This window comes from Oryzias latipes, chromosome 13, assembly GCF_053564925.1.
Source record: "Oryzias latipes strain Hd-rR chromosome 13, Olatipes_Hd-rR_3.1".
In the NCBI taxonomy this organism is placed as follows: Eukaryota; Metazoa; Chordata; class Actinopteri; order Beloniformes; family Adrianichthyidae; genus Oryzias; species Oryzias latipes.
In genome coordinates this window covers 2,076,098-2,088,340 of record NC_136249.1, presented here as the reverse complement: position 1 = coordinate 2,088,340, position 12,243 = coordinate 2,076,098, and the positions used below count along the sequence as shown (strand labels likewise).

Genomic DNA, 12,243 nt, shown 5'->3' with positions numbered 1-12,243 from the left:
CTTCTTTGTTTCACCGTCTACCAAGTGTTTGAATGAGGTGTTTCACCAATAAGCAGCGGCAGAGGCTGGGTTAGATGGAAAGGAGGAAGGATCCTCCTTGACTGGAATTTAACACACCTGGTTTCAGGCTGTAGGCCAACCAACAGTTGACATTTGTTTTCATGTCGATAAACGAGATTTAACCAGCCTAACAGGCTTTCTTTCAATGAAACTAATGTGAATGTAATAATATAATCAAGACTAAATATGTATGAAGTATCAACACTAACCATCAGTCAGCCCATTGATGTTGTAGAGCAGTGGTCCTTTTCCCGGCCACAACCCGGTTTAATGTCTGACAAGGTTTTCACGGACCACTCCGAACGGGACCGAAGTTGGTGTTTAATATTTTTAAGCTTCCGATTTCTGAACAATGTTTTTTTCAAATTAAAATGGTACAATGAGAAATTTAGCTTTGAAAAATTCTGAAAGTATCAGAAAATATTTTACAGTGGATAAGGATTCAATGAAAAAAAGTTAGTTTCAATTTTCAATTCAATTCAACTCAATTCAGTTTTATTTGTATAGCCCAAATTCACAGTCATCTTGATGGGCTTCATTGTTGTTGTTTTATCAATTTCAATAAAGGCAGAATTAGTTTTTTGTTTCATAGTGTACCATTCTCAGAGCATCTTTTAAGGCAAAAAGATTTATGATGTGTTGCTTTTACATAAATCCTGATTAACTGTGTATTTTTTTAACACAGAGAAACAATTTTTGTGCTAAAGTTTCTCGACAGATATCTGCCTAATTCATCCTTGCTGTTGGAAAATTGATAAATGTGTCTTTTACAAGTTTACACTAATCAGAAACAACTTATTTGATTGAATCTTTATTCTCTGAAGTCCAAATGAAGTCACAAGTTCTGTTTAAGTCCATGTCAAGTTTTTCTAACATTTTATAACGTCAACTCCAAAGTCATCAAATTTATGGCTTAAGTCTGACTCTAGTCCAAATCATGTGACTTGAGTCCACACCTCTGCTTGATGTCCTTGTACTTCATGTCTGAGCTCAGTTAATGCCACCATTAACATGAGCAGACAAAGAAAGACATCTCGTTGCAGGAGGAAAACATGTTCATATTCCCAGCCTTTTTTCAAAGCTGTTCCTATGATGATGCAAGTGGAGAGTCCAGTACCTCAGCTGAGCTGGTTGCAGCTTAAAGATTTGAGCAGGAAGAGCAGCAGTGCCTTCAAACTTAAAGCTGAAATCTTCTAAGTACTGTGAAGAGAGGCGATCCAAGTGTTGCATTTGTAATGGTCTTTCACATGAGACCAGTGGATGGGGAGTGAGGTCAGGTGAAGGTGCCACTGTGATGTCATCACTGTAAAAAAAAAAAAAGCAGCACAAATGTGCAGAGCTGTGAGCCGTCTAATTGGCTTAGATGAGTAATACTTTATTCCAATCATAAATCAGGAGCAGATGAAAAAATGCAGTTTGAAAAAGAGCTTGTCTATGATGTAGAAAATACTCTGGGCAGGCCACAACCTCCCAGCTCTGCTCCATGAACGTCTTTGTTTTCCTGGTTTTAACTGGAATCTAGATCTAAACTGTACGACTAGATGGCTCTGATGTTGATTACCATTATTGTTGCACCGCTAATGTAAGGTTGGAGTGTGAGTGGCTGTAAGCTAGCAGGTGAGCACACAACCAGAAGCTTGATGGGAAAGGGGTGGGGTTACTCCACGCATAATGACTTGCACACAACTCAGAGATGAGTTTCTTACCAACTCCTGCCGCTCTGCAGAAATTACGTTCTAGAAAAAGACACAGGTGTTTTGATTTGACGGCGACATCCTAATTTAAAGTCCACTATGAAGGCTTTGAACATACACCAAAAGATGATCAGATCGGGACTTAAAATATAGACTAAGGGGAGGTGGGCAACATCAAGACGATAATGTACTGTACTGAACTTGGCAGGATAATTATAAAAAAAGAACGACGAGGGGAATTCTCACAGATGGGTAAACAGAGAGGCTGGCATGAAGGTAAACTGCCTCTCCCAGCTGTTGTGGAGCACAGCCAGTCTCCTGACACGAGAAGTTAATGAAAATATTGAAGGAGTTTAAAAACAAACCTCTGAACACAGAAAAGTGTAAAAGTGCAAAAAAACAAGACAAGAAAACAGACCAGAGCATGAAGTGAAGCCACAAAACAGCAAGTCAATAATAAGCATTGAGCTGGAAAATTGTGAAGGAGCATAGGGGAATATCATCTGTGGATAATGGAGAGGACCGGAGGACGAACAATGCCATTTTGTCGTGAATTCAAGCCCATATACCCGTACATCCATATTCAGACATATCAAAATTCACATCCATCTTTTCTCCCCACCATACAAAAACCTCAGGAAGTGCCAGGGCTGTAATTCATCTTAATGTAACTCATTCCAGATGCATTTCAACTCACAACCAACTAAGGCCAATTGTGTCTCTTTCAATATGCTTTCTGCTCTGCATGTGATCTCAGCGTTCTGCCTCACTGCACAGACTTGGCTTCCGTGTATAACATTGTCATCAGTTTGCATGGGGAGAATCTTCAATTATTTACAGGCACATTTGGACTAATAGAGCTTCTTTTATGCATCCAAGCCGGCGTGAAGTTTGGAAAATGGCCTCTGTGGAAGTCAGGAGGCTCATAAAGGTGTGGCGCTGATTGTTCTGTAGGTACTAGCAGCTGTTTTACTTTTATCATTCAGGGTTCATGCGCACTGCAAGGACACGTGTTTGATTTTGAATACAGATACATCTATAGGAAAAAAATCAATTTTAATAGAAAGATGAATGGAAATAGTAATTTTCAATCTTAAATGAATAGCAATCTGCATCACATCAATGACCCGGTTTACATCAAAGTAAAAAATCTCATCACTAATTTCTTGAATCATCCTATTTTTGGAAAACCAACTTTAATGAAAATAGTGTTTTTAGCATGTTTTTGTGGCATTTTTGGGATTGTGAAGGACATGTATGAAGAATAAATTTGCATTTCTGAGTACTGTATTTTCAGATGTGGAAGTAAAAACAGAAAAAAAACATACAAGTTGCTCTGCAGTATAAGTCACACTTTTGGGAGAAAAGTGCAACGCTTCTAAACAAATCTGCCAAACCTGACTTGATGCTGCTTTCACTCCGAACGCCATTCATGCTTCAGGCTTGTGTCAGCTGCCTCTTTTGACACGCATCAAATTTGATGTTCAATGCATCAAATTTGTGTGTGCCTTACCTACAAAATATAAATACAGACAAGGTAAGCTCCCCGTGAACCGCCACCTTAACGTGGTGGGGGAGTTTGGGAGCTCTAGTGATCCCAGGAGCTAATCTGTCTGGGGCTTAAGCCCCTGGTAGGGTCTCCCATTGCAGACAGGTCCTGGGTGATGAGTCAGACAAAGAGCGGTTCAGAACCCCTGATGAAAGAAAAAGACAAGGACCCAATTACGTCGCCCGGATTGGCGTCACTGGGGCCCCACTCTGGAGCCAGGCCTGGGTTTGGGGCTTGCAGGCGAGCCCCTAGTGACCAGGGCTCTCCCCACGGACCGCGGTCGGGCTTAGCCCGAAGGAGCGACATGGGACCACTCTCTCATGGGCCCACCACCCGTAGGAGACCTCTAAAGGGGCCGGTGCAATGTGGTTTGGGTGCCAGTCAAAGGCGTGTGCCTCGGCGGCCCAAACCCCGGTCATGGAACTTGGCTTAAGGGACATGGAATGTCACCTCTCTGGGAGGGAAGGAGCTTGAGCTTGTGCGAGAGGTTGAGAGATACCGTCTAGATATAGTCGGGCTCACCTCCACACATAGCCTGGGCTCTGAAACTCAGTCCTTAGAGAGGGATTGGACTCTATACCACTTTGGAGTCGCTCATGGTGAGAGTCGGCGTGCTGATGTGGGCTTACTCATGAGCCCCCATCTCAGCCGAGTTCACCCTGGTGGACGAGAGAATAAAGTTCCTTCCACCTTCAGGTGGGGGACAGGTCTCTGACTGTGGTTTCGGCTTACGGGCCGAACAGCAGTTTGGAGTACCCGGCCTTCTTGGCGTATCTCGAAGGGGTACTGGAAAGTGCCCCAACAGGGAACTTCATTGTCCTCCTGGGAGACTTCAATGCCCGTGTGGGCAATGACAGTGGCACCTGGAAGGGTGTGATTGGTAGGAATGGCCTCCCAGATCTGAACCCGAGTGGTGTTTTGTTATTGGACTTTCTGTGCTTGCCATAGTTTGTCCATAAAAAACACCATGTTCGAGCACAAGGGTGTCCATCAATACACCTGGCATCAGGACCCCTTAGGAAGGAGGGCAACGATCGACTTTGTAGTTGTTTCATGCAACCTTCTGCCTAGTGTCCTGGACACTCGATTAAAGAGAGGGGCAGAGCTGTCCACCAATCACTACCTGGTGGTGAGCTGGATTCGCTGGTGGGGAAGGAGGCCGGAAAGACTTAGGAGACCCAAACGCACTGTGAGGGTCTGGGAATGTCTGACTGAGCCCTCCGTTAGGGAAGTCTTTAACTCCCACATCCGGGAGAACTTCAGACAGGTAACGAGGGAGGCTGGGGACATTGAGTCCGAGTGGACCATGTTTTCCACTTCCATTGTTCTTCCATTCACTTCTTCCGGTTCTCGTACAAAACGCCAAGCAGGCACAGAGCAGCTGCACTTTTCAACTCCATTTACTATATGAAAGCGTGAATATTGAGAAAAGCAATTCCCAAACATGCCACCCAAAAATAAAACCAGTGTCAGAGGAATATGAGGACTTGAGGAAGATGCTTGATTTTGTGCTGGAAGAGATCAAAGCTATAAAGATTGTGTGAAATACTGTAAATAATGTCCTAAATGAAAGTGTTACAGAAATCAATTGTCTCTGCCGCTATACTGTGGTCGCAAGTTCTCTGGTGCCGGTCTCGGCGATAATCTCCGAACCCGGTGATGGACACCAGAAGTATGGGATGCCGTCAAGCTGAAGAAGGAGTCCTACCTGGCCTGGCTGGCTTGTGGGACTCCAGAGGCAGCTGACAGGGCTGGCAGTCTAAGCGAGCTGGCCCAGGATGTTGCAGGGGCAAAAACTCGATCCTGGGAGGAGTTCGGTGAGGCCAGGGAGAAGGACTTAAGGTTGGCCTTGAAAAGATTCTGGCAAACTGTCCGGCGTCTCAGGAGGGGAAAGCAGTTCTTTACAGGCACCATTTTCAGTGCAGGTGGGGAGCTGTTGACTTCGACTGGGTACATTGTCGGGCGTTGGAACAAATACTTCACTGACACGCCTTTTTTTGAGGAAGCATAGAATGTGGACTTTGGGGTGAGGCTGTCTATCAGCCGGGCTGAAGTCAGCGAGGTAGTCAATGAGCTCCTCTGTGGCAAGGCTCCAGGAGTGGATGAAACATATATATATAAAAATAAATAAAATGCCCCCTCACCCTTCTGTGGGTGGTTTCTCAAACGAGATCGGATCCTCTACCAGAGGCCTGGGAGCTTGAGGGTCCTGCAGTATCTTAGCTGTTCCTAGCACTAGTCTTTTCTTGACTGAGAGGTCTGAGGTCTTTCCAGGGATCTGTTGTAGCCACTCCTCCAGCTTGGGGGTTACTGCCCCTAGTGCTCCAATTACCACAGGCACCACTGTCACCTTCACTTTCCAGCAGTAGTAGAACGTTTTTTTGTTATCAGTTGACTTGATATAGACGCTTACATATTACAAAATAATATATTACAAAATAATTTAACGGTCCAGAATTCTGGAAAGCTGCAAGGTCACAGTTTTTTATCTAAGCCCTTCATTTAAATGCATCTCAGAACGCTCAAGGCTATGCTGTAGCTACGCAGAAATGAGGAAAGCACAACTCTTCTATCTCATCTCACAAACGAGCAGCTCAGCGTTGGGTCTGGTCATGTCTGTCTGACACATCACACAACTACAAACGAGCGTAAAACAATCTAGTCAACAATTGTCCTCAATTTTCCTGGAAAATAGTTCTGTTTTAATGGAATGTTGGCCAGGAAAGGAAATATATGTGCTTTTACTCAGAAGTTGTTTTTTTTTTAAAAAATCTTGAGGGATATTAAGAAAGCAAAAAACGCTTGATATTCTGGGGAAAAAATGACTGCTTTCTCTCTTCCATATTTTCAGAAAAACTCCTAAGAATAAACATGCTTTCAAGAGCTCAAGAACATGATAGACAACCTCTGCAACTCTATAGATCATTTATGTTTTGAATCATTTATTTTCATGCTTTTTTTGTAAATGACATCCCTAAATCCCCACAGTAACCATAACTCCAGTAAAAGGAAGCTGGCTTTGGTGGATCTGGATAAGTTTACACGATAAATGCAGCTGCTTTGTATGCTTGAAACGTTTTCAACTGAACTCACTGTATTTTCCGCAATAAGGCAGAAATACAGTAATGCGACAGAGTCTTATGGCCAGTTTACAAACATTAAATTTCGACTTGTAATTTAAAAAAAACATTTTTGTAAACTGGCCCTAAAACTCCGTCGTACACCAACGCCGCTAACGAATGTGTTTTTCTAGGTGTTGGAACAAGGTTGGGAGTTACAGGTTATGCGAATTTGCTAACACGGCTTCTAATGTGGCGAACGTGTCGTGGGATTCAAACAAGTTACTGTGAATGCAGTTCATGAAGTCTGACTGACAGATGGATTTATCTCTGACTCTTTCGTCTCGCTTAATCTACAGTTCAGATTAACAGTTCGGAGGGCCTTATGTATGACATGAGTTCTTATTTATGCCATTCCAGAGTTTGGGAAAGCAGTTTGGAAAGCACAGTAGTTTGTTTCTAGCAACAACAACAAAAGCAGAAATAAGGTTTTATTGCTTATTTCTCTCTGTGTGACACAGAAAAAAAAAATGCAGGAGGTTTCTATAGCACAGGGATGTTCAGAAAAACAAAAGACCTTTTCAAAGTCTGAAACATTAGCAACTCTTTGATGGAAACAAGATCCTAATTTTAAGATGCCTCAGCATTAATCAAACCAGGTTGTGGGATAGACTCTTCCCATCCTCTCTGCTATATCTCATTTGCTACAGTGATTATATTGAGACATTTCACTTAATTTGACAATGATCCACAACGATGGTTTCAAATTAAAACAAGCATCATTAATCCTTCAGCCACATGTGCTGGCTCACATCTAAAGCAAATAAGCACATACACACGTACACACCATACTTTAGGACAGATTATGATAGAATTTGATTGATGCCACACAGGAAAATTACCTTTATGTTCAAACAATAAATTCCTAGTTTTGGAATTGTGCAGCATAGTATGTCTGTACCGTTAAACTCCTGGTATTGGTTTCAGTTAGTAATGAACCAGTGCCTCATAAATATTCAACATTCTGACTCGTAGAAACTGAATTAAGAATTATTGTTCCCAACTTTTCCCCATGACTCTGTTACTGTTTTCAGAGATTTGAAGTAAATTTCTATTTACAGGGGTTTTGAAATCTACTTCAACTTTGAGGTTTTGCAGCTTTTGGCAGATGCTGGTATCCCAGTGAGACACAGCTTTAAGTCAGAGTTAAGACAAAAATCCTGTAAATGTAAACATGTTATTAACTTTCTAATCGTAATTTTAGATTAACATGTCCTTAAAAATGAATTTTGAAGTCATCAGTTCTATGATTTCATGTATTCTTTTTTTTTTAACTACCAGTTTAAAATGTTTATAATTGACTTCATATGAACTGCTCCAGTTGAAGTGAGACCCCACATTGAATGTGGTTCATTGCATAGTCTAATTATGGCTTAAATGCACTTGAAGGTCACCTCCTGCAATGATTATTAACTGTGCTGCATGCATTACATTTTCTCAGAACTCATTTACTGTAAAACAATGAATGTTTTTATCTTGTTACTCTATAACTTCTAGACTGATATAGACCAGGAGACTAGATTAAAAGAATCTTTTATTGAACATTAGCAGATGATCAGGTGATCTAAGGCTGATTATAAACAGTAACTGATTGCAGTGTATCTTTTCTATTCCCACTGGACCACTATGGATGAATTATTCTATGTAAGGGTTAATGGCCGACGAAGTGTGCAATTACTACTTTTTAACGCACGCAGTGGAAGCCTTAACTGTCCTCCGCTTCGCGTCGGACGGTTGCTTCCACGAAGTGCGTTAAAAAGTAATAACGCACACTTCGAGGTCCATTAACCCGCTTATACCATGGTCACTTACAAAAGCAATACATATTAACCAGGTTTTAGTCCTTAATTCTTGTTTTTTTTTTTTTCCGATTTGGATCGCTTTTCTCACAAAAAGCGGACTATATGTTGCGCCGCATCACGTAACACATAGTCCGCGCCGCGCAGCACCACCGCTGCAGTCAAGATTCGGCGATATATATATGCTGATCGTCCCGATGGGTTGAGTAAAGCATCAGTTCAGAGATTAAGTTCACCTCTTCCTGCTTGTTTTTGTCCAAATGATGAAAAAAAGGTTGTTTCAAAGAAGCCGGCGCAGTGATACAAAACATTTAAGCTAGGTGACCGGAACTTCTTTTTTCACCGTGCGGTTATGAAATGAAAATTAAATGAAATATCTTTATTGTCATTGTACATGTACAACAAAATTACAGTGCAATTTTTTCTGGTTTTAATGCACACCCAGCAGCCAATCAGAATCGAGTATTAAACCGGACCATGGTATAATTTCTTTTAATGTATTTATTTATTTAAATAGATAGTAAAGTTGGTAATGTTTTCTTGGATACAGCAGTATTTTAATATGAGAGTAAAGGGATACAAATCAGCACTCATTACACTACATTTAGGGGGCTGTAGATTGCATTGTAGTGTGGGGGAGGTAGGGGTGGAGCTGTGGTTGCATCTGGGTGGCTGGTGGGCGGTTCCTGGGTCCTTTGGGCCCTGGCCTCGTCCATGGCCCGCGTCTCTGTGTCCAGCACCCGGTCGCCACAATGGCTGCCGCCTGGTATGGTGGAGCGCGCCTGTCCTGTGGCCGGGGGGCCCTGACAGAGGGGTTGCCCAGGCTCCCCGGTGCAAGAGGGGTCCCCGTAGGGGGGGGGCCTCCTCTGCACCTGGCTGGTCGGGCTGGGGAGGTTCTGGTCATATTACATGGTACATCCATGCAGCGTGCATGTATCTCCACCCCCATGTGCATGTGCTCACTGCCCCACTGCTCCCTGTCTGCTTTATCCCTCCACCCAACCCAAAATGTATTGATGGACAGATGTGTTCCGCTCATCTTCATGTCAGATTTTCACTCTTGGATGTAACCTTTCCCTTTCCAGCAGATCTAACATAAATGCTATGAAGCTTAAAATCATAACTTGTATCCCCTAAAGGCACGTACACACCGGGACGAATTTCGCGCGCGATTTTCACCGACGTTTAACGCCTCGTGACTAAACAAAGGGCACCAATGTGAGTGTGCACACCGACGCGAAAAAACGCCACCTGTCAAAGCGTCAAAAAAAAAAACGCCTCGGGTTCGTTTTTTTTTTTGACGCCTCGCGTCGAAATCTATTCGACCAATGAGAATGGCGCTTTTGCTCACGTGTCTGGAGCTTCTGAAGTTACAGTAAAACACAACTTGGGGGCGCTCAAACACAAAACTGCCTTGCTGAGCACACATACCAGCGAAGAAGATAGACGCCAAGTAGCGTCTACACTGCCACAAAGAAATAATGACGGACATTCTAAAACATCCCCGAACCAAGCAACAGTTGGAGCTACTGGTGCTTGAAATATTCATGTTTCCTTTGTATTATTCTGACAACCGTGTAAATACTTGCTCTCTTCTTCTGAGTGAAAAGCGACTTTAAGAAGCGTAAAGTTGCGCAGCGCCACCTTGTGCACAGGAGTATTTCTGTTTTACATTAAGCGCCATCTAATGTCAGGGAATGAAATTGCATGTTCGCTCGGCTCATCGTCAGCGAAAATCGCCTGGGTGTGAACACAAAAAACGTGGCGAAAAACGCTGGCGAATAACGCCTGACGAATATTCGTCCCGGTGTGTACGGGCCTTTACTCTCTCCCCCCTCTCTCTTTTTTTTCTACCCCCCCCCCCCTTTCACACTTTTTCCCTCTCTCTTCCCTCTTTAAAAAAAAAAGAAAAAAATATACAAAAAATTTAATAAATAAATGAAAATAATAAAAATGCAAAAAAACAAAGAAAGGTTTATACAAGTACAACACAAAAGGCCTTCACCTCTCATCTGTTTCAACGACAACAAAAAAGAGAAAAAAGGTTCATGCACATTCTTCTTTATGAGCATACTGCTTGTAACAGGTTGTAGCAAAACAACGCTATGGTAAGTGTGGGTGAAGTTAGTGAGACGCAGTGGTGTTGGAGCGACTTTTTTATTTCTTCAACCCCACACTGTGCAAGGGGCCTGTTGGTGCACAATGCGCGCTCCTTGCACAACCTGACTGTTAGAAATAAGGGAATGTAGCAATCAGAGTGGTGTTTTTTGGGCATCCCACAGGAGTCCTACGCGCACGTATCACCTGTGCACCCTGTGCGTGCAGCATTTGGAGTTAGTAATGAGCCAGAGTGTGGCATAAGGAGACCATGTATCAGCATCACCCATACGTCATAAGTGAGTGTAACTTTCATAACCCTTACAAATATTTCACCATACAGTAGGCACACCCATGACGATGGTATGTTAAATTTCATTACATCCCATAAAGTGCACATATCATGCTTTTCTCAAGCCTTTCAAAATAAAGTATTTCTACACAGTAGAGAAACGTTTTTAGTCAGCCACCAATTGTCCATGTTCTCCTACTGAAAAGGATGAGAGAGGTCTGTAATTTTCCTCATAGGTAAGCCTGAACTATGAGAGACAAAATGAGAAAAGAAATCCAGAAAATCACGTTGTCTGATTTTTAAAGAATTAATTTGTAAATGATGGTGGAAGATCAGTGTTTTGTCAATAGCAAAAGTTCAAGTTTTGACTGCTGTCATTGTTGGTATGACTGCATGATGATGATGGTATGATTGTTGGTTTGACTAAGATGGCCTGGCGCTCAGAGCGCAGGGTTTTATAAGATGCGTGAATGGATCAAAGTTCGACACTGGGGTTTATTTATTGTGAGCAATGAACTGTATAATACACTTAAAAGCTCAAAAAAGTTGTCTTTGCATGGGATAGGCACCTTTAGGTGACCGCACGAGTCTCAAGGAACTGAAAGACACGTCTGTGCTCCCTTGAAGATGTAGCTGCTTCTCCTAACGACCTTCTACTAACCCAGACACCCAAAAACCCGGAGCACCCCTATGATTCAACCCTGTGGGAAGGGTTTTAGCCACACAACAGGAAGACATCTTTTTCTATTAAGACACAGAATGGAATTTGTTTTTTCCTTCCACCAGGTAACATTCGGAACACAGAGAAACTGAGCTACGACAGTCAGCAGCACTATGAGATCCTGGTCACGGCCTGGGACTGTGGCCAGAAGAGAGCCTTGCATCCGGTCCCCGTGCACATTGACGTCAAGCCGGTCTGCAAACCTGGCTGGCAAGGTTAGTCTCCATCATATCGGTGTGTTTGTGTGCAGGGCTTTGAGACAGATCTGAGTCCGCCTTCAGAGTGGGATTTTTTAAGTTTACACAGTTGTTCTCATTATGTTCACAGGTGCGCGTTCTTTACTTTAGTTTATTGAGCGACATCAAAGTCTGTGCCGTGTCTGCCTGCTTTGTTTTTTTTCCTCCGTTTGTGCTTATAATCTCAAGTTTTATCATTTCTTGTTTGCCTTTTTTCCATTTCAGTTCCCAGCTAGTCTATTTATTGCTTTGCCTTTTCTCTTGCTCTCCTTGAGGAATTAGCCTGTCGAGTTGGGCTGGTGTGATAAACAACACTTAAGGGCCACTGTGACTCAACAAATACGACTTCTAGCACATCAGTCGAGAGTCGGACCAACTGTAACAAGGCACGGAGTAATAGAAAAGAGAAGCACCTGTGCACTGCAACTCTACAAGACAGGAAATTAGAATGACAACACATGCAAATGTGTTGACGGTGCTATCACTCATGTGATGGGAAACACATGTGGGTTGTCATTTCTCAGCCTCGTGCTTACCGTTTCTGTTCCACAGTGAACAGAGTCAGATAGTTTTGGGGAAAAGTTGAGGTGCATGGACTGTGCTGCGAATCGTCAGTAGCTGTGGTTCCAAAATATCTTTGATCGGAGCAAAGATCGGATTAGAATTGAACTGTGTA

The 12,243-nt window shown here is 42.8% G+C and overlaps 1 protein-coding gene across 1 annotated transcript in view; it reads left to right on the top strand.

Annotated features, from left to right (window-relative positions):
* The window catches only part of LOC101159373 (calsyntenin-2), a 404,380-nt gene that overhangs the window by 243,909 nt on the left and 148,228 nt on the right, over window positions 1-12,243 (top strand). Inside the window, exon 5 of the mRNA XM_011483059.4 lies at window positions 11,397-11,546. Within this exon, the coding sequence (XP_011481361.1) occupies window positions 11,397-11,546 (150 nt within the window). The remainder of the gene's footprint in view (window positions 1-11,396; window positions 11,547-12,243) is intronic.